Source organism: Clytia hemisphaerica, unplaced genomic scaffold, assembly GCF_902728285.1.
Source record: "Clytia hemisphaerica strain Z4C2 unplaced genomic scaffold, Clytia hemisphaerica genome assembly, whole genome shotgun sequence".
Taxonomy (NCBI): Eukaryota; Metazoa; Cnidaria; class Hydrozoa; order Leptothecata; family Clytiidae; genus Clytia; species Clytia hemisphaerica.
In genome coordinates, this window is record NW_027103836.1 from 1,656,246 (window position 1) to 1,679,452 (window position 23,207).

The following is a 23,207-nucleotide window of genomic DNA, read 5'->3' on the forward strand; positions in this document are numbered from 1 at the left end:
ATAAAACTCATCGCTCTAAAACTACCTTCTCAGAGAACTCACGAGCTTCTGATTGGTGTAATTTTATATCCAGCCATATTGTTATCATCACATTCGGTATGCTAAATATTTTTGGTGTTTTTCTCTTGTAAGACATGATATTTTGTGATTCTGTCAACATTTTTGTCAAAAATTGTCATTAAGTCATTAAAATAACAATTGAATGATTAATTAGTTTCATCCTTCTAAAACCACTCTCTTAGGGAACTCACAAGCTTCTGATTGGTGCCGTTTTATATCAATTCACACTATCAACATCACATTCTGTATTATAAATATTTTTCGTGTTTTTGTCTTGTTAGGCATCATATTTTATGATTTTGTCATTATTTTTGTAAGTAAGTGTCACTAGGTTGTTATTTTATTCAATTGTCATTTTATAATATCTAAATAACATGTATTACTTTTTTGTAATTTAATGCGTTATGTATTGATGTTATGTTATGTATATGTTATGATCTCATTATCTTTTTTCCGGTCTGCACTTTGTTGACCTGTGACCTGTGACCTGTTGACCTGTGACCTGTGACCTGCGTTTCGAACTAGCCGAGATGCTCTTTTAAAATACTAGAAATTGAATAGTTTGACACCAACCAACCCGACTGTAATCATGTATTGGCCAGATTTTGAGGCTAGATGGGTAGAGACAAAACGCTGAACGGCGGAACGACGGAATGCCGGAACCGGAATAGCTGTTCCGGCCGGAATAGCTATTCCGCGGAATAATGATTTTTTTTTATATTTTGTATTCCGCGGAATATGATTATATATTTTTTTCCATCTGGGCCAAGTCAAGCTAACGAAGGTATGACATCGCTGAAAAATTTCTATAAGCACGGCTAGAAGTTGGTCCAGTGGATTAAAGCGTTGGTTTCACGCATTAGGGGTCCCCGGATCGAAGCGGGTCAAAGTCACCTTTAAAATTTTTATCCAGGTTTTCAACTGAAAAGTTGACGGAAGGGCGCTATGAGACCGTAAAGGACCCATACGGGACCGTGAATGACCCCCTCCCCTAGCGCCGGACTGGGTAGGTCTCACGACTTGAAACTTTCTGGAGACGTCAAGCATATCGAAGGGGGGAGCATGCCAAATTTCATCACTCCACTGTTACCGGTCGCCGGGCTACGGGCCGCGCAAGGTACGCTGCAGGACGTCCCCGTACGGACGATTGCCGGGTCGTACGGCGTTTTTAGCCGGTCAAATTTTCCGTGAGGTCTAATTAATCTAGTTCTATCTTAGTTATATCTAAGGGAAACACTCAAACATAAAATCCCAAACAACACCCCGGGAAAGGTGTATTAGAATGACTTCACAAGCGAGTGCACGAGTGCATTCCTTTATATACCATACAAAAAACAGCCAATGAGGTAGCCGATTGCTGATTATAGGTGATTATGGGTGGTAATGGGTGATTATGGATGATTATGTACATAGATATACCCTCAGGGGTGATAAAAGAGAAAGATTATTATTATAATAAAAAATCATATTCCGCGGAATAGCTATTACAAAAAAAAAAAAAAAATAATAAAAAATCATATTCCGCGGAATAGCTATTCCGGCCGGAACAGCTATTCCGGTTCCGGCATTCCGGCATTCCGCCGTTCTGCGTTTTGTCTCCACCCAGGCTAGATACATGGTGCCGAGGCGTATTTTTTTTCCGTCAGCGGTCTAAACCCAACTTCAGCGGTCGAAACCCAGCTTAGCGGTCGAAGCCCAACCTAACGGCCGAAACCCATTTTACCGGTCGAAACCCATGTTGGAAATGGAAGGGGGATTTTTTAGCGACCGAAACCCAACGCAGGTGAGTAAACAAACTCACAGTTGAATGATTCTTTTGTTTTGATAGCCCACGAACGAAACAAGATATCCTAGCGGTCGAAACCCAAGAATTTTCTCTTTTATTTGCTTGAAAAACTTTCGCGTATGGAACATTAAACTTGAGAGAAGTTTTGGGTTGATACCATGAGTTTGAGTTTGATTTTTTTACTTGAAAACTTGGATAATATATATTATTTAAAAGTAATTATCAATCTAATTATCACCTAGCCTGATTGTCAGAATATTCCGAAAAAGCTTGAGATTGACTTCTTTCGCTCGTGGGCTATCAAAACAAAAGAATCATTCAACTGTGAGTTTGTTTACTCACCTGCGTTGGGTTTCGGTCGCTAAAAAATCCCCCTTCCATTTCCAACATGGGTTTCGACCGGTAAAATGGGTTTCGGCCGTTAGGTTGGGCTTCGACCGCTAAGCTGGGTTTCGACCGCTGAAGTTGGGTTTAGACCGCTGACGGAAAAAAAATACGCGGTGCCGAGACCCCAAGTCTGGAAAATTACCGTACTTACCTGTAACAAGCCAAAAGTTTTTTAATAATCAAATCGATCTGATTGGTTTAAAACTAAAAATTATGATGTAATCGTAATTGACCTAAATGAACCAATCAGTTCTCAGAAAAAGAGTTTGACTGCTAAGGGCAATTTTGGATTGGTAAGTACAGTACTCACCAAACAAAATCTAAAGTTCAAAACTTCAAAGATGGCAGAGGCGCTGGCGATCACGTTAGAATTCAGGTAAAACAAAATATATGTTCCTTTTATTTCTTGTCCTACTATTTTTTGTCTATAGGTGCTTGTATTTTGAGATGAACCATAATTGCACAATCTTTTTCATTTAAGACAGTTTTCGTTTTGTCTTTGCTGAACATTCTTTTAGTTTTATATTTCTGAAATGCAAAATTAAAAAAACATTGAACCATTCCAGTTTTTATCTGTTACCCCCCCCCCCCCCCCCCCAATAGACCTTTTTTCAAATAGGCCACCCTGTTGAATAATTACCGTGAGAGCAGGTAACTTGCATCAATGGAGGCTAACATGCATAGCCCTCAAATGAAAGACTTGGCTGTTCATTAAAATACAAAGTTAAATCAATTCAAAAAACAAAAATTGTAGAGTAGAGCTGCGAGCAGAGCTGCATAGTTGTATTTTAATGACCAGACAGGTCATTCATTTGAGGGCTATGCATGTTTGCTTCCACTGATGCAAGTTATCCTATCTCACGGTATGTAGTCCAGCAGAAAAACAATGATAAAACCAGGGTTGGTATAATTTGAGATGCACGATCTAACGATTTACGATTCGCGATCCGTGCATAAAATATGTTAATTCATGCGTAATTATGCTAATCATGATAAAATATTTAGGCAATTTACAAACTTTCATTCGCTGAAACTCAATTATTTTTAAAAACATCATTTATGTAAGAACGACCCTGCCTATGCCCCTGACAGTCCGGGGTAAATGTCTGGGGTCTGAAAAAAATAACTTTTTCCCCGGACCTACGTGCGGGGCTCCAATTTTTGCGCCATAAATTTACCCGGGACGTATATCGCCGAGCACACTTTAAACCCCCGGACATTTTATCCAGGTCTAAAACTCACCCCCTCACGCCCAAATTCCGAGATTATGTATATGTGTGTTTTTCAGCGACGGAGACGGTAAGGTTCTAATTTGACTAGATCCTGACCAGCTGAGGATGACGGTAAATCTTACCTTACTTACCTTTTTCTGTCTGATCAGGATCCATTTTTCAGCTTTCGGTTAGATTTTAGAATTTGATTGCTGAACAAACCACGCTTGAGATTTAAGGTTCAAATACAGGCCTCACACACGAAACGCCAAAATCAGGACATTACAAGATCTTTTGGAAGACGGCGTTTGTCCACGGAAGAATATTTCAATGAATTAGAAAAAGGCCCGCGCGGTCAGCGATTCTATAAAAAGCGACCGCGCGGGCTATTTGGGGCGTCCGGGGTAGTCTCTCAAAAACAAATAATACGGACCCCGGGCATGCATCAAAAAAAACCCGGACTGTCCGGGGCATAGGCAGGGTTGTATGTAAGATTATGCAAATTATTCTCTTTTCAATTTAAATTCAGTTATAAATCGAAAGAAAGTGAAGGCCACGTGCATTCACCTTCTGTACTCTCTCTTTTTCATAACTTGAATCAATATAGGGGAATTGTTTACCGAAAGAAAATTCTTTCTCATAATAGAGCACCCGTTTTTTACTTCGTACATTACGGTGCACAAAACATATTGTTCGCCAATATATTTTATTATTTGCTTTAAGAAAGAAATTCCTATATTCGAATATGATTGTTAAAACTGATGACTGAGGAGAGCAAAAATATTTCTTGTGCATTGTTTACTTTCACTCTCTGTCTATTGTAAGATGTTCACAAGGTAGCTTCCATTATCAATATTATGCAAGTTAGTTTTTTTCATAATTTTACGGTTTGCTTATTTCTTCTTTGTTGCATGAATTTACTGTGGTACTGTAAACAAAAGCGAGAAAAGATTATGCCATTGTTTTAGAATTATGTTATATAATTTAAGTTTTATGATAATTATTAGGAATAATCAGGATACTTTATGCATGGATCGCGCATTGTGAATCGTAAATCGTTAGATCGTGCATCTTAAATTACACCAACCCATAAAACCATGTATAATTATTACAATATGCATGATACAGTAATTATGTTACGGTAAATGGTGAGTAAAATGGAGACATTTGAAAAAAGGCAAAAATCAGCAAAAAGTGGATAATTTTGTAACAAATTTAGAAGTGGTTTCAGAAAAAAATATCTGCTCAAAGGCCTGCTATTGGTAAAAATGTAACAATTGTAACTTTTTTATCATTAGGACACGATCAATAATATGAGACCAATTTTGGCCTACTTGTGGACATTGATACCATGTGTTAAACTTTTATCAATTATTTGAACATAGTGAATATTGACAAATATCAGTTGATATGTTATCTTCAAAAATTGATAAATCTTTAACACTGTTGAGATCCTGTGTCACAATGATCAAATCAAGACAACTTATTAACACCTAAAGTGATGACAAAAAAATGATAAAAAATTAACAAGGTCTATTTTTTGGAAATGATAAAAAATAGTCTAAAACTTTAATTTGACCTTGAAATTGAAAATCCTTTGGACAGACCAAAAATATGATAATTTTTTATCAAATTTGACAGGTTTCAGGCTCAAAAACAATGAAATGATAATTTTTTAACAGATTGAAGTTCAAAAGTTGGTAATTTTTATCATAAATTTGTTGGAAACTGCCAAAATTTGGGTCGTTTATTTTTAACTCTTTGTTTTGATACATATCTCTTTAAACTATATGCAGAACTACAATTTCGAATAACTTGAACAAAAATAGATAAAAACTTAACCAAAACTAGTATGTACTGTACTTGTAAATATTACACTAATTAAGTTTAAGTAGTGTGTTAAATATTATCAAAATTGACATAAATGGTTAAAAAATGACCAATTGTTTGCATATTAACAAAATAGAATAACAAGATAGAATTCAAATGATAAAATGTTAACAGACAATAGAAGAGAAGATAATATTTTAACAATATACTTTCTGTTATTATAGTTTTATTAGTCTTTGCCACTTAAGGATACTTAATTAAGACTTTCAAAATGCTCAAGAAGCTGATCTACAACCTAATTAAAAACACCCTAGAATAAATCAAACACCAATATTAACAAAAATACTGATAAAATATTAACAAAATACTAAACCGAACTAACGTGAAACACTATAACAGCGTTTTCTCCAATTCTAGAGTACTTACAAATTACAAATTTTCATATTCTATTATCCGTAAACGTTGCATCCACATATCTTATAAAATACATTTCTGCAATTTATAGTTTCACTAATTTAAAGTTATGGAACCCTGATTTGAAATCTAAAAATTGCCCCAAATTGACTCAAAACTTGATATCTTATATATATTTTCAATTTCAAGTTCAATTTTTGCCAAAATTGTTAAAAATTTATCATTTTTGTGTCCAAAATGCATGCAACAATCGTAATTTCTATCTGATAAATTCACTTTCTCATGAAATTGTCTAAAATCTAATTTACTAGGTTCCAACAGCAGCAAACCATTTTCGTAATTTCCTGAGTGTACCAGTGTTACAAATTTATCAATATTTTGTTAACGCTCTGATAAATTTTGTAAATATTTAATATATGGCTAAATTAAACACAGCAATAAATTATTTTTCATTTTAGGGGATTTCAGACTTTTTAGACTTTCATTGAATTGATAAAATGTTAACAATGTTAATTTTTTGTCATATCTTTGTCAAAAATAAAGTTTTTAATTTTTTGAAAAAAAATATTTAAAGAACGTATTAATATCTAACTTCTGTTAAATTTTCGACCCATGACAAATAAAATTCAGAAACTTATTAACAAAACAAATTTTTGGACAATTTTATGATGTCCACAATGGTGTCTCATATTATTGATCGTGTCCATTAAAGAAAATCAATGTTGTTTGCATTGTTCAATTTTCTTCAAATGGTTAGTTTTATCCATACCATTTCTAATTAGAAAATAAAAAATCAATAAAGGGCCATAGTGTAACAGGGTCTACGTCTAAGAAAAAGATAAAATAGTAACAGTATTAGCAAATAGCAAAAATAATACCTAAAGTCACTTTAATCATGTCAATCTCACCAAAAAAAGCCCTCCTTTGGGGGGAATATTAATGAGGCTTAAAATCATTTCAAAGAGGCTCTTCCATTTTGCAGATCCAAGAATAGCTATGGGTGCCGTGGTATAGTGGTAGTCACCCTTGGCTTCTGTGCTGGAGGCCAGGGTTCGATTCCCACTCACGGCAGTTCACTTGGCAAGTGAACGTTCCTTCGCCCGGGTCAACCCATGCCATGTGAGGGGAATTGGGTAGTCAGTTCAAGGTGCTGACGGGACGCTTAGTAGTAAGCGTCTATAGTTGCGAGAATAGGCCTCTAAAGCCTCCTGCAACTCAACCAAATAGGAAATAGAAATAGAAATAGCTAAAAAGGCCGAAATTTCAAGAGGCCATATCTCAGCAACCGGAAGGAATTTTTCAAAAAGATTTTCAGTGGATGTTTTTTTGATTATTTTGAGCAAAATATCCAAAAATGAGGAAAATCTAAAGACATTACTTCCTCACTTTGCCCAGATCTCTCAGAAAATGGCTCTTGATAAGGGAGATAGGATTGGGGACCCCCTGAAGGTGATCAGTTTTAAAATATGTGGTACCATTTGGCCTCTGAAAAAATACTAAAGAAGTTCAATCCATGGTTATGAACACATTGTATTATCATTGAATTTTTTTGTTTTTTTAGTGGAGGTGCAGAGCTTTTGTTTGATAAAGTGAAGAAACACGAGGTCGCTTTGCAAGGGGATGATTGTAAGTTTGAGATTTATTTCAGTTGAGCCTGGTTGAGCTAGAATCTAAGAATGTCTGTCTGTGTGTCTGTTTGTATATACTGTATGTCTGTACGTCACTTCAAAACTTTGGGGCAGGCTGGAGACTTCAATAGTACGATTTGATTGAAATTTTGTACACTTGTTCCTTGGGTGAATATCCCTGGGATTCATCTTTTGAAAATTTTGATTTTTGGGGTCCGGGGACAAATTTTTCGCCAAAACAGGGCTAAAGCTTTGGGACAGACTGGAGACCTAAAACATCGTCAGATTTGGCTGAAATTTTGCACACTTGTTCCTTGGCTGAATATCGGGTGTTTTTTACAGTTTTGAGAATTTTGGTTATTGGGACCTGGGGACAAGTTTTTCACCAAAACGTCAAAAGTTATCTTATAACAAAATTTTTCTGTTGATGTTTACAATTGGGCCTACAAGTCATTTAAAAGATACTGAAGTTGAGCCAGTGCAGTTAGCACTTTCGACAGCGAGAATGTCTTTTTGACAATGAAAATGTCATTTAAAATTAGTTTTAAAATCTTGTCATACCAAGGAAAATATTATTTTGTTTTTCTATCTTTAGGGACGATTGGGAAACTTCTCTTTTGGATCAAGGACAATTTACTGAAAGAAAGGCCTGAACTATTTATTCAAGGGAGAACAGTGTTAGTAAAATTCATTATGGATGTCTTTGGGTTCATTTTGTTCATTACTTAGAAGAAGATATACCTTAACATACCGGGTGCGCCACAAAAAAGTTTCTCTTTTTGAAGTGAATTTTCTCGAGTTCTATGCATTTTTAAAGAATCAGTCTTTTTGCATTGGGAAGAGGAAAGATAAACTTAAATTTTGAGGGGTCATTTATTGAATTTGGTTAATTGGATCAAATGTTATGCTGAAATAAAAAAAAATTAGCTTTCTTAAAATTGCTTAAAAACGTCAAATATCGACCTATCAAATTTAATGAAAGCATGGTGCACGATACATCGATTTCTTAGTTTCAGTAAGTATAAATGATGATTAACTGTCAAATTTTCCTTTTATTGTACAGTGTTCAAAGTTCTTCCGTCTCCCAGAAATTTTTGTCAAAGTTTTCTATCTCCGTTAGAAATGGTTATTTAGCAAGAAATAGTGATTTTATTCTCTAGAACAATTTCATCAAAGTTTTAAGAATTGGATTTCAAGCAGGATTTGCATATACCTTGCATACATAGTATGACCTTCAAATTTTTTTATTTTTCAACCTATTTTAAGAACACTCTGAGTTGTTTTAATTATAAATTTTAGTGTCTTTCTAGCCAATCTAGGGGGTAAAAATCTGAAAATTCTCTAGCCCTCTGCCCCAAACCATGGTGGGGCCTGCGGGTGTCACTGAATACCAAAATATCTCTATCAATAAATTTTCCGTCTCACAGAAAAAAACTGCTTTGACCACTGATTGTAAAAGGGAAAGTTTATTTCAAAAGAAACGAGAAAATTCCTCAGAAAATGCCAAAAAAAAATGATGAATTTCAAGAAAAACACGTCGAGTTATTTTGACTTTGATCAAAATTCTAAGGCAAAAATTGGTTGAAAACAAATCAAAATAATTTTGATGAACAGTTGTACCCTTTTTGAGATTTAGGGTTCAGAATCTCTACCTGTAATTTCAAAAAAAGCTCATTATCGTAGTAAAGGCAATCACTACTCGGTGTTTTTAATAGAAATTTGACAGGTCGATATTTGACCTTTTTGAGCACTTTCAGAAAGTAACTTTTTTATTCATTTCAGCATAACTTTTAATCCAATTAACCAAATTTAATAAGTGACCCCTCAAAATTTAAGTTTGTCTTTCCTCTTTCCAATGCAAAAAGATTGATCCTTAATAAATAGAATTCGAGAAAATTCACTTCAAAGAGAGAAACTTTTTTGTGGCGCATACTTTATGAATTTATCTAAAAGTGAAAAATAGTATGGGAAAGATGGCGTTTCTAAATTGTCATGCTTCCATGTCAGATCTGACTAAAACTCACCACAACCAGTGTTCCATTTCATCCATATTCCTTATGAAATTTGAAATCTGAATTGGTATACAGAGGTAATGGACAATTTTTATACTTTCATTTTTTGTTTTCTCTTTCTGTTTTTTTCAGTCGACCTGGAATTTTGGTTTTGGTGAATGATGCAGATTGGGAGCTGATGGTGAGTCCTCGGTCTTGTTGTTCTTATTCTCGTTGTTCTTATTCTTGTTGTTTTTAAGTACCGGGTGGTCCAAAAAACTTTGAATGTTTGGCAACGCCTTTGAGCAGAATGGATCAAAATATAAACTTGAAATTAATGTCATAGAAAAAGGAAAGTTTAACTTAAATTTTGAGCTACTACTTTTGAAATTTGGTTCAGTAGTTTTTGAGTAGTCGGTTTTCAAAGTGAAATTTCACTTTTCAAAATGACCAAAAATGGTCGAAAATGTGTGATTGAATTAACAACGAGAAAAAGACTGAACTGAAGACGTCTTAATAATGATTGTACTGGCACAATTTTCTTTTCTATTTTCTGAAGAAACTATTCATAAGGTAAAAAACAAAAACAAAGAACTTATTTCTTCACCCTTTTAAACGTTTTTTGCATTTTTTGAAAAGTGATTTTTGACATTAAGTAATAATAACTTTTGAACCAATTGTCCAAATTGTCCAAATTAGACCCTCCCCAATTTCACTAAAGCAAGGTGAACCTAACCGACCACTTTCTTAAAATGTCACAAACATGCGAAGTTTTTATTTGAACCACCCTGTAAGTATACAGTATCTAACACATGATTTATTTTTTATAAACGCGTGATACTTTATAGTGTAAATATTGTTTTAAATAAATATGTTTGCATTATTCCCAGCAAAAGTGGATAAAAATCTCGCTTTCAAATGTTTGATTATCATTGTTTTAGGGAGAGTTGGAATATAAACTGGAAAAGAACGATTGTATAACCTTCATATCGACTTTGCATGGTGGATGAAAAGAAAAGAAGTGCCAAAAGGACAAAAATTACAACATCAACGCCATATGATCGAAATCAGGGACTGTTCATGTAAATGAATGATCATGCCAGGATCTGATCTGTAACTATCCTTGGAAAATTTGATAGAATATTTTATATAAAAAGCTGCATTGGGCTCTTCCTGAAAGTTTTCGTACATGGGAGATGGGTGGAGGATATGTTGGATATATTGTTTGGAGGGTAGTGAAAAATCTACAGAATCGGCATTGTTTTTTGGGCATAACTGCTCTGTTTAGGAGTAAAATGTCCGGGGTGTAAATTTCCAAAAAATGTTATATCCTTCACCCCCATATTCAATTTTTTTTGGAAGAGGTACAGGTAAATATGAATTTCTGGGCGGTCAATTAATGCTTGTCCGGGGGTTAGATTTGTTGTCCGAGGGGTCAAAAATCATAATGTCCGGGGCGTAAATTTCCAAAAAATGTTATATCCTCCACCCCCAGACTTTTTCGGAAGAGCCCTATCATTTATTAAAAGCTTTTGTATCATGCAATATAAGAAATGTTTATATTAGGCACATTGAAAACAATATTTTACATCTGCTAATTATAAATGTTTATGCCTTGAATTTATGTTTTTACCCAAACTTTTTGGTCTTGAAATATGGAGAAATCCCAAACAAAGGTCTCGAAACTTTCAATTTTCATCAGAGGATTTCAATGTAAGTATTTATCACTTAAAGATCAAAATGTGCAGAAATATCTTGAATCCTTCCATCGGAAATAAAATATGTTATAGTGATTGATTATGAACGATGTTATCGTCCGTTACCGTGATAGTATATGGTGATAAAATATGGCGGTACAGCGTTATGGTGGTATACGGAAAAAAATCGATGGGACAGTTTTGAAGACTGGCAAACTCTATCGAGTGTAAACTCTTTTCGGCAAAAAACCCGTTTGCGAATTTTCTTGGCTTTGGGCTTATTTCTTAGATAGTGATATGTCTTACTATAACGAGTCTAAATATATACAAAACTTGATAACTACCAGTTCTCCTAGAACATACACTTCTCGTCCAGTTTAGTCTAGCAAGCTAGACGACTAATTTATACATAGTAGAAATAAAGCAAAAAGTAATGAATGGAACAATTTCAGTCGTCTAGAAACCTTTGTGCACTAACTCCAAACAAAAGAAAAGTGTCAATATTGCAATTATAATTTTTTCCTGCTCAAAATAATTCTTGAGAAAAAAGAATATGTGTGGATTTGTGTATTGTAAGTTTTCATTTGAGTTTATTTCGTTTTGAGAGTTTGTTGTTGCTTTATAAATTGTTTTCTCGCTACGCAAGTTTCTGCGTAGCTAGCCCCTGTATCTATAAGGCTGGAACACCGGATTCTTCCAGTCGTTTATACAAACTAAATCCCGTATCATTATTATTATTAGTATTGGTATTATTAGTATTACACGCATTATAAACGACACCAGTCTTAGTCTAGCAAGCTAGACGACTAATTTATACATAGTAGAAATAAAGCAAAAAGTAATGAAGGGAACAATTTTAGTCGTCTAGAAACCTTTGTGCACTAACTCCAAACAAAAGAAAAGTGTCAATATTGCAATTATAATTTTTTCCTGCTCAAAATAATTCTTGAGAAAAAAAATATATGTGGATTTGTGTATTGAAAGTTTTTCATTTGAGTTGATTTCGTTTTGAGAGTTTGTTGTTGCTTGATAAATTGTTTTATCGCTACGCAAGTTCTTGCGTAGCTAGCCCCTGTATCTATAAGGCTGGAACACCGGATTCTTCCAGTCGTTTATACAAACTAAATCCCGTATTATTATTATTAGTATTGGTATTATTAGTATTACACGCATTATAAACGACTCCAGTCTACTCCAGTCTACATCCAGTTGGTAGATTAATTGATGACCTTTGCGCTACATCTTTCGCTACAAATAGACGATATCGGCTTTCCGAATCCTCCCCGAATGATTACCCATGATGCATTGCGCAAAAAAAAAACGGAAAGTCAATATCGTTCGTGAATTTTTTTGCGCAATGCATCATGGGTAATCATTCGGGGAGAATTCGGAAAGCCGATATCGTCTATTGTATGACAAAGAGAGACGCCTTTCCCTTTTTCATTGTAAGAATGCCGCATAAAGATAGTAATTTACCATGGGTTTACCATCCATCATCCATAATATATTCTTAGGTCCTACGCATTGCTAGTCTATTGATGCACTCTTCTTTTTGAAGATGTTCTGCCCAGAATTTCAGAACTATTCAAGCGCATGCTCAATCAGGGAGCTCACAGATTTTTCTGGCGAAAACAAATTGTAAAGTGTTTTGATAGATTTCCAGAGACTTTCTCATGAAATTTGGAAAGTCTTTAATTTTGAGCTAAAATCGGAAAGGTCTCTCAAAGGGTTGCAAAAACGTCGAAATTCAGTCTCGCGAAGGGTCAATTTTCGAACTTTAGCTCAGACATCCCGCCACCTCGCAAACCTAGTACCCCCCAGGTGTTCCTGTATTTAACAGACTACAATCAAGGTCATAATATTTGAGAAAAAAGGGAAATTCCCCAGGAAGTTTTGAAACCACAATCGATTTGTAAGTGATGCTCTACTATAAAGTAGGTTCGAAGGGTAGAGTTAAACGCTAGACTTAAGACTTACGACCTTAAGATCTGAGGATCCAAAAGTTCAAAAATAGTCCAATAAGTAAGGCTCAAGCAAGATTGATATAGCCTGGAAGTCTGCCAACCCCTCCCCTGAAATATTCGATTAAATTAAAGAGATAGCCCAAAATCGACTTTCCTGGCCGGAACTTTAAATCTTGAAGAACTAAAATAACCGGAATTCTCAATATATTTCAACCATGATTATTGTAGTTTGCCGACAGACAGAGGGCCCGGCGGGAATAAAAAGGCAAAAGAGGGGCGGTAGCGCCCGGGGTATGTAATAAAAGAAGAAAAGAGGCAGTCAAGAACACCTTCAAATTAGCCTATCATAGGCTGATTAGCCTATATTATATTTTATATAGGCTATTTAGCCGAAAATCTATAAAAACCTCGATTTCTGACGAAATATAAATAGTCGCGTCTATTTTTCATCATTACTTCATTGCCCAAAGCCAAAAGAATCTTTTTCTTAAACTGATATAACATTCAATTTTGGAAACAGAAATATGAATAAATTTACTATCCATCGGCTAACTAACCGATTATAGGCTAAGTTTCTGATAATGAAGTTCTGCTGACAAAAAGCCCGATTTTCTTACCCTGCGCATGCGCACGCATGCGCAGTACCAAAAAGTGGAATATTTCCTAAACCAAAATTGACTCAAACGTCAAAGTCAAAATTTGTCATGAACATTTCTCTGACAATGAGAAACCATGTATTCCTTAGAGAAGACGCGACTATTTATATTTATTATTTCGTCAGAAATCGAGGTTTTTATCGATATTCGGCTAAATAGCCTATATAAAATAGTCTAAATAGCCTATAATAGGCTAATCAGCCTATGATAGGCTAATTTGAAGGTGTTCTTGACTGAGAGGGCGCGAGAAAGGGGGTTGTTCATAGTTATGTGGAAGATTTGGATACCTCTGTAAATGTTGTTGATTTTATAGTTTATTCGAAATAAAATTTCTTATTGTCAAAAAAAAGAAAAAAAAAAAAAGAAAGGGGGTTGTTGTGTGGAGGTCTGGGACCGATTAAATGGCAATTCTCAGAAATTATAGTCGTCATGGACTGCATAATGGCTGACATGAATGTAAACAAACCGCGTGTGTATGTTCAGTAATGGTGATGCTCTTCCTTGAGCTTTTTTACTTTTACTTTTTAGAATTTTTTGTTAATTTTTAAAAGCTTCTTACTTGAAGGTTACTTCAAATTGACTTTTCTCAATATTGAGACCACCCAGCTCAGTCCGTTGGGGTTGAGACCAGTGTTGTTGTTGGAAGGGTGCCACGTGCCATGACTGCCACTCTTAAATTTTGACTGGGCCATTCCAAGCAAAAAAGGTATTGACAAACTTTTTTCACTAACGCCCCTGGAAATTTTGGATAACAAACTATCCTCTGGAAATTAGGGGTCGACACCCCTGAAAAGTGAAATTTTTCGAAAGTCTAAAGGGCCTGGAAATTGACTATTGATTGAGAACCCCCTGGAAACCTTTAAAATAACCCCCTTTTGGAAAATTTGTAAAATGAACAAAAACCCCTTGGATAATCAAGGCTCAGACCCCCCCTGGAAAAGTTCGTCAATACCCCTGAATGGTTTAAAAATGGAATAGCCCATTTAACTCTCCTCAGGCCAGTGTAGCTAACCTGCTGAAATGAGAAGTTTATCAGGGACTAGTAGTTAGATATATACAGTAATTTATCAAGATGAGGTTTGAAGGCATCCTTATTGCAGTTAGTAAGATTTCTAATTGCTTTTGGTAGGCAATAAATGAAACCCTGCATGTGGATGGATGATATACTTTAATAGACCTTTTTTTAAAGAGGCAGCCATGTTGAATAAATATGTACTCCAGCATAAAAACAATGATACAGCCTTGCATAATTACTGTATCGTGCATATTTTAAAAATTATGCATGACTGTATCATTGTTTTTATGCTGGAGTACATAATTATTCAACATGGCTGCCTCTTTAAAAAAAGGTCTATGAGATAGTTGTTTTGGCGAATATGCGACGGTCTTTTGAATAACTAATTACTCCATACAGTAGTTACTAGTAGAGACAAGATAATAGACCTTTTCGCCTTTGCGTCCGCCATATTGAATTGTATGCAAAAATTTAGGTGGCCGAATTGCCGTGGTGAAATTCCCTTAGAAAGTATGCAAAACATATGCAAGTTTACACAAAGATTAAAAAGATAACAAAGCATCTTATAAATAAATATTATAATCATTAGAACAATAAAAGATGGAATTTCTTAATCCAAAAGGAAATATTTACAGAACAACAAAAGCCTTTTAGGAATTTGTTCTTAAAGACATTGCATATTCTGTTTTCATGTCATAAAAAAATTCCACCAAGACGGAGTACACACATCAAACTTTCAGAACACGCAAACTGAAAGCAGTAATTATGACGTCACACTTTCTCAATGTTTTGATTTGATCATTTGGCGGCTCTATTCCCAGGAGAATAATTTGCCGTCAGCCGAATAAGGATTGTTTTTTACCTTCGCGGGTGATTTTTCAGTTTGAGTTTCTGTCTAATGTTATGGTCTTTTGAAGTGCTTGTTCTAAGAGATGAGTGAATATAATTGTTTTTAGTTTTCAAGAGAAGCAAATTTAATCTTTCTTCTACAAGATTGCACTTTAATATAATGCCAATTATGCATGTAAGTTTTAAATTAATACTTTCTTTTTGCATATGTTTTGCATACTTTCTAAGGGAATTTCACCACGGCAAATTCGCCACCATTTTTTTTGCATACAATTCAATATGGCGGACGCAAAGGCGAAAAGGTCTATTTATCATATTTTTATTGGCTGAGGGAAAGTAATGTATGTGGAGTAATTAGTTATTCAAAAGACTGTCGCATTCGCCAAAACATCTATTAAATTTTGCGGATTTCGCAGATAAATCTGTCGAATCCGGGAATTAAGTCCCAATAGAAATTTGGAGAGGCCTTATCCGCGAAATATTTACAGTATAAAGAAAACTCAAAAAAGGAATTCAAACTACAGTAAGTTGGTCTAATATCGACATCCCTCGGCTAGTTCCAACACCCTTCTTTAATAGGAAATTAAATGAAAAATAGTTTTGACTTCAATTTTAGCTGATAAAAAGGGTATCGGAATTAGATGAGGGATGTTGACATTAAACCAAGTTACGGTACTGTTTAGATGTTTACTGACATCAAAGAAGCGCCAATAATGGGTACTTCAACCAAAATACATTTGGAAGTAAAAGGCACAAAACCATGAAAATGTTGTCTCCAAACTAGTGCTGTCCATGAAGTTAAGTCCCCGTAAAATTCTAAAATTTTGCAGATGAGCTCAACCGTGAAATTTAATCCCTGCAAAAATTTGTCCCATTATAGTTTGTTTGACTTTGGTAGGTGCTTCACTTAAAATCAGAGATGTTGCACTTCCAACGCTGTCTAGGACAACAAAATGTCTTTGTCTTAACCTCCAACTCCAACTCGAGTAATATTTGGTGTTACTTCTTCAAGGAAGCACCATTTATGGACTAGATGATGCAGGATGATGTACTCTTAGGGGCCAAATAAACGGGGGGGTTGGAAAATTTTCGAAATTTTAGTAAACGGGGGGACCTAATTGCCGGGGGGTTGGAAATTGTACTTCTGAAACCCCAAAAATAAAATAAATATAGGCTAAAATCAGGCTATTAAGAGAAAAATAAGGGACCTTCTCTTTGACAGCTGAAAATATTCTTAAAAATTAATAAACAGGGGGGGTCCTAATAAGGTCCGGGGAGGGGGGTTTAAAAAATTTTCGAAAAATTAACAAGCGGGGGGGGGACCCATTTATTTGGCACCTAAGAGTACCTTTGTCTGCACTGGTTGTACGAGTACATCTTCAGGGTCTTTAGACTTTCCCAGTGGTCTATATTTTTAGACCATTGATTTTCTTGTGAAAGACCTATGAATTTGTTCAATTGATTGAATAATCCCTTTTTCAAGTGGATGCCATACTTTAATGGGATTAATTTTTTTATATTTGGTTGTCATCTGCAAAAATAAGTCCCAATGGAAATTTTTTTGAAATAAATTCCAAAAAATGTCAAAAGGCCACTTTTAACATGTTGGCGGTAAACATCAAAGAGGCGCTAATAATGGCGAAATTTAATTCCTGTGAAAGTTATCATCCCATTAAAGTGGTTGTGAGCAGATAGTTGAGGTGGTGGATGACAAGTGATCTCCATAATACGAGCATAACTTCTTTATTCCTAGATTCGAAAATTTGCACCACCAGCTTAAAGTTGATTTGAACAGAGTCGGAACCAAGATTTTCCTTTGTAAATGGAATAAACTATTTTTCCTTTGAAAATACAGAATAAAACTTTCTTTTTCTGAAAATATTTAATAAACTATTTTTCTTTAATAATGAGAAACAATGATATCCTTTTGAAATAAGATTTTTAAAATAATTTTGCTTTGAAAATATGGAACAAGGATTTTCCTTGGAAAATATGGTATACTGTACTGTAAACTATTTTTCTTTGAAAATGAGAAACATTGATCTTCGAAAATACATTTTTCACTATTCAACTTTACTGGAATGATATATAGCTTATATTCATTCTTCATGGAGGTTCATTTGAGTCCTGAAAAAACTGTGCAACGTAGATTGGAGGGACAAGGGAACAGAATCTTTTGGATTTTTACCTAATCGCAGACTAAAACAAGAAAGTATGTTAGGTTTTTTTTAAACTGATATGTTCTAGTACGTATCCTTTTCAAGATGAAACCATCCCCTTTTTAAAACCCCCCTTTCTTCACGTTTTTATTTGTTTCATCTTCAGGGATTTAAGATCACCCTATAAATAGCTTACTTCATCAAAAAAAAAAAAAACTAATAATAATACAACACAATGGCAACTGCAGTCGAACAATTAGGTAAGGAACCTACAATCAAAACAAAATCTGCTCAAATCAAGACACTCATCCACAAACAGATCATTGGTAAGTTGGATACATTCTCTGCTTAAAAGACTAAAAAAAAATAACAGCATAAAAACACGCATTTTAGGGATCAATCAGTTGAGCACTTTCTTTGATATCTTTTGAATGGAATTTTTTTTCACAATGTTGCTGATCTAAGATTTCAAGTTTCATTTTTGTGAAAATAGTAATTATAGCGCTATTCTACAAGAATTTCATTTTTTTCTTTTTCCTTTTCCTTCACTTTTTTGAACGAATTTGAAAAACAAACTAGTGGAAATATAAGCGCATTTAAATATCTTTTCAACGATACCAACCTTTTTATTATACGACAAATGCTCAAAAATTTATGGCTAAAAATAAAGACACCACACACCTTTTTGACACAGATATAAATACTCAAAAGTTTTAAAAACAGGAAAATAAAGAATATTAGTTTCCTTCAGCCAGGTCCCTAAAAACTTGATGTGTGCGATTTCGCCGAAATGTTGAATTGTTAGTTGGTTGACTTTTTTTATTTCTAACAAGGATTTTTAACAAGGATTCCATAATACCATAACATTGACGTCCTCAAAATTAACTGGGTGAAAATTGACAATTATCTCTTAGTGTATTGTTGACCATGATTATTTATTTTCCACAGACGTTGGGGAGGATGTGTATAAACGAACCAGTGAGAGACAACAGCAATTATTCGATGATTATCTCCTCAAACATGAATCAAATCTTCTCCAAAAACTCGATCAACAAAAACAAAAAGCTTTGAACGACCAGCGACAAAAACACCATGCAGATCTTAAAAGAATCAAAGATGAATATTTGAAACTGCAGGTAAATCTTCTAAAACCATCGAGTTTCAATGTACTAGTTAAGAAAGCAAGGAAAGTCTCAGTGTTATGTTCTTCATTTTGAAAGCTTGAAATCATAATTTTGTCAGATTTCTTATCATGTTTTTGATGATTTATAAGCCTGTGATTTTTGTTCCTTAAATTCTGTTCTCATTGAAATTTATGGTTCAATCTGTGTTTAAAATAGGAGGCGGCAATCAAAGAGCAAGGAAAACGCGTAGAGAAACTGATGAATGAAAGAACTGATCGTTTACTGGAGAAAAAACAACTCGATGGTCAACGCAGACTTGATGAAGCCCTGGTGGAAGCGAGGGAAAAATTCAACAGTGAAAAGAAGGAATGTATAGACAACCTGATTCGAAAACTTCAAAAGGAATTCGATCAGAGGATGAAAGAAGAACAAAATCTTCACAAGGAGAACGTCCGAACTTTAAACGGTGAATGGAAAACTAAACTGCAGGTATTTGAAATGATCTCTGTTCATCGTTTATATATTTTTTTCATGCAGGTATGGAGGGTTAAAACAGAAAAGTTTGTCCTATCTGATACATCACCAGAGAGAACAGCCCAATTTTCCATTTATATTTCTGTAACATCTTTAGTCGATAAAAGGGGGTGGGGTACGTAGGCAAAAATAGGTGCCAACGATAAGGGTCGGTCTTTTAACCTTCCAAAGTCGGTAACAAAGTAACGGTTACAAAAACAAGTCAAAATACTTTCGCGAGCAGAAACCTTCGCGAGGTCGAAAAATCGCAAAATTTGCGACATTTACTTTCGCGAATTTGAGAAAAAAGTGTTTTTCGCTAGCATAAACTTTCGCGAATCGTTAGATAAAAATGAGAATTTTCGAATAAAAATTGCCTTAAAAGTGAAAAATATTCCTTAAATCAGCTAAAGACGGTTGCTCTTCAACTTTAAAAAGGCATTAAATGATAACAATATGCCGAAAATTTGATATTTATTATGATTTCGAGGTTTTATAGCTTTTCAATTATTTTGAGATTTTTTCGCGAGCATAAACTTTCGCGAATTGCCCTGATAAGAATTTTCAAAGCCATGTACTTTGGCGAAAAAGGCTAAAGTTCGCGAAAATCGCGAAAGTTTCTGCTCGCGAAAGTTTCTGCTCGCGAAAGTTTGTACGCCTAAAGTAGTCTGTAGGGATCCCCCTTTTGGTTCTTTTTAAGGACCATGAAAAGTCAATAAAATCTCTCTAGGGGTAGGAGGTCCCCGCAGCGGTAATACTGGTCACGATATCACGCAAATTTTTGTCTTCAAGCACAATCACACAAATCAGCAAAAAAATTGGATAATTCAATTCAATTCAAAAATGATTTATTTGCCTGCATAATTTAAACTAAAATTTACAATATGTGAAAAAATTACAATATAATTAGGTTCTCAAAGTTGATGAAGTACAGTAAGGACATAATCAGAGTTAGCTGTGTAGGAGATTATCGGCTTTTTTGTTAAGCAGATACAAAGACAGTGAACTTAGGTCTTCTTTTGAGTGCAATATTAGTTGGTTCCAATTTAATATCGATTGGTATTTTACGGACTTTAAGCCATAGTTCAAGGTTTTAGCTTTGGGACGTTCTAGGAGCTTCAGGTTCATTTTTCTTGTTTGATATGCATGAGAAAAGACTTTGAAATCAAAGGATTCCTGTAGTGCTGGTGGAGAGATTTTGTTAATAGTTTGGTGTACAAGTTTGATGTTACACTTGAACACAGTTTGAGCGATTGTAGGTATACCAGTGTTTTCAAAGAGTTGAGAGGTTTCAGCGTCAAAGTTAGAAAAAGCGAGGATGCGAAGACATCGTTTTTGGAGTCGGCCAATTCTTGAGTTTTGAGTCAATCCTTGGCCTGCCTTGGCCCCAGACAATGTTTGCGTATGGAATATGTGAATGGAAAAGAGCATAGTAAAGAGTTTTTATGACAGAAACAGGAACAAAATAACGAAGCTTAGCAAGTATACCATTTGCCATGCCAAGTTCTTTTGCTAGATGGTCAAAATGAGAGTTCCAGGTTAGAAATTTATCAAGAAATAGCCCAAGGTGTTTTACGCAAGTTGAGAGTTTAAGTTCGAAGTCATCGAGCTTTAACTTCATTGAATAGGGAACGGGCTTATGTCTGATACGGAAGAGCAACACTTCTGTTTTCAATACATTGAGTGAGATTTTATTCGCTCGGAGCCAAGAGGAGAGTCGTGCAAGGTCAGAATTGAATTTGGTTTCTAGAGACTGAAGGTCAGAATCAGAGGAGAGGAGACAGGTATCGTCAGCAAAAAGATTCGTTTGACTATTTTGAAGAACATAATGAAGATCATTAATATAGATGAGAAAGAGAATAGGTCCAAAGACAGATCCTTGAGGAACTCCGTGATTAACAGGGCGTTTAAAAGAGTCCACGCCAGAAACAGAGACGTATTGTTGTCGGTCTGTAAGATATGAACGAAACCATTGATTAGATAAGCCCCTCACACCATAATGTTTAGCTTTCGACAGTAGTATTTCATGGTCGACCGTGTCAAAAGCTTTTTGCAAGTCGATGAATACCCCGCAAGAGTAAAGTCCTTTGTCTATGTTAGATCTTATCATTTCCGTTAGGTTTATCAAAGCGTGAGTTGTAGAATAATTCCTTCTGAAACCAAATTGACTTTTGAAAATAATGTTATTGTCATCAAGAAAAGAGACTAATCTAAATTTTATTATTTTTTCGAATATCTTATAGATGTTTGATAGTAGAGATATTTGGCGATAATTATTAACATCATGAGCGGAGCCCTTATGTTTAAAAATTGGAATTACTTTAGCCGTCTTAAGAGGAGTGAAGAATTTACCTGTCTGTAGCGAGATATTGAAAAGCTTTGAGAGGATTTCTGACACCTCTGCTAAAACAGTTTTTAATACTTTAGAGGGTATGCTATAAGGACCGTCAGCTTTAGGTTTAAGATTTAAATTTAAGATTTAGGTTTAATCACGCACCCCTTTGAAAATGTCCAAATCACGTATCACGGCTCAAAAAAGCACGATCACGTTTTGATCAGGGGTCACGCGATCACGAAAAAAAATTCCAAATCACGTATTCACGCTGCAGAAAAAAGTCCCTATCACGTCGTCACGTAAACCGTTTGGGAGGCCTCGGTTAGAAAATTTTACGAAATTATCTCTCTAGGGGTCACTTTTTCGCTAAAACTTCTCCCTAAGGGTTACTTTTCGGAGGTCCAGTCCGCATATACTCGACATTCTCCAACCCCAGTACCCCCTACCGGAAAATGTACAGAATTTGCAAGTAAGCAGCTGACGTCATTATATATGGCGTGCTTTACTTGCTTGATGTGAAATCGGCTCTAATGTATGTGTTTTAATTAATAAGGTCTTCTGATTTATTTTGGTTCAGAAAAACAACGAGGATAACGCAGTGAAGCTGTTGGATGAGCTGGAAAAACAACGCTTAGAACTTGATGAATATCACGTCAAAGAAACCAAACGACAGATGGACGCTCTTGAAACACTTCACCAAGGAGAATTAGCGGATTGTGAGAAAGACATTCAAGAAAAGAAGAAGGAAAACGAGGAGTTGTCAGAAGAAATCGTGAAACTGAAAGGTGATTTAGGAGAGATGAAACATTCTATGAGACTTGTTATGGAGACGTTTCGTGATTTCATCGAATCTTGTGAAGGTTTTGGTGAAGGACAAGCAGACTTTGTACTGGATCATCTGATACCCCAAAAAATTGAAGAATTTCTAAGAAATTAATCACTTGGTGTTTCTTCGCTCTGATTTGAATTTCAATTATTGAACGTGTGTGTAAATAAAATGAGACTGACTTTTTATTTTTATATATCTGATAAATTTGACTTACTGTACAGAACCAAAATATAATGAGTGTGATTTTACGAATAAATTAATGATCAAACCTTATTATTTGATTTTTTTTAACATCTTAAGGCCCCTTCATCATCGATTGCACCAGGAAAATCTCCTGCTTCGAATTTTTGGAAAGCACTTTTGTGAGCACAAGCAAATTATCAGTTGTTAAGCGTTTGACAAACGATTGTTCGTGACGTAATTTGTAACAAAGCCTTTTCTAAAAAAACTAACCAATTGTCTTTCATTTTAGTTCGTACAATAACACATGAACAACATGAATAGACGATATCGCGTTTAGATAAATGCAATGCATTCTGGTTTCTCGGGGACCCTCAAAGGAATTATAATAAGCAGATATTCAATAGGTAAAAGTTGGTTATTGAAATTTATTAACCCGAGGCGAAGCCGAGTTGAATATACATCACCGAGGGTTAATAAATCCAATAACCAACGAAAATCTATTGAAATATATGTTTTATTATATACCTAGAGGCAAAAACGAAACATTATATATGTCAATTGTTAAACGTTTCACAT

The 23,207-nt window shown here is 34.9% G+C and overlaps 2 protein-coding genes across 2 annotated transcripts; both read left to right on the forward strand.

The window, feature by feature from the left end:
• Positions 1–2,483: 2,483 nt before the first annotated feature.
• LOC136807188 (ubiquitin-related modifier 1-like) lies at positions 2,484–10,665 on the forward strand. Its single transcript, XM_067063770.1, has 5 exons — positions 2,484–2,609; positions 7,250–7,314; positions 7,912–7,993; positions 9,461–9,509; positions 10,249–10,665. The coding sequence occupies exons 1-5, from the start codon at positions 2,575–2,577 to the stop codon at positions 10,315–10,317; spliced, it is 300 nt and encodes a 99-aa protein (XP_066919871.1). The 5' UTR covers positions 2,484–2,574; the 3' UTR covers positions 10,318–10,665.
• A 7,149-nt stretch (positions 10,666–17,814) lies between these two features.
• Positions 17,815–22,721, forward strand: LOC136807195 (uncharacterized protein PF3D7_1120000-like). Its single transcript, XM_067063779.1, has 4 exons — positions 17,815–17,973; positions 18,596–18,783; positions 18,988–19,260; positions 22,197–22,721. The coding sequence occupies exons 1-4, from the start codon at positions 17,883–17,885 to the stop codon at positions 22,554–22,556; spliced, it is 912 nt and encodes a 303-aa protein (XP_066919880.1). The 5' UTR covers positions 17,815–17,882; the 3' UTR covers positions 22,557–22,721.
• Positions 22,722–23,207: the final 486 nt, after the last annotated feature.

Coding starts and splice junctions, on each gene's coding strand:
- LOC136807188 (XM_067063770.1), top strand. CDS start 2,575: ATGGCAGAGGCGCTGGCGATCACGTTAGAATTCAG. Junction 2,610..7,249: donor GCGATCACGTTAGAATTCAG/GTAAAACAAAAT, acceptor TTGTTTTTTTAG/TGGAGGTGCAGAGCTTTTGT. Junction 7,994..9,460: donor TTTATTCAAGGGAGAACAGT/GTTAGTAAAATT, acceptor TGTTTTTTTCAG/TCGACCTGGAATTTTGGTTT.
- LOC136807195 (XM_067063779.1), top strand. CDS start 17,883: ATGGCAACTGCAGTCGAACAATTAGGTAAGGAACCTACAATCAAAACA. Junction 18,784..18,987: donor ATGAATATTTGAAACTGCAG/GTAAATCTTCTA, acceptor TGTTTAAAATAG/GAGGCGGCAATCAAAGAGCA. Junction 19,261..22,196: donor AATGGAAAACTAAACTGCAG/GTATTTGAAATG, acceptor ATTTTGGTTCAG/AAAAACAACGAGGATAACGC.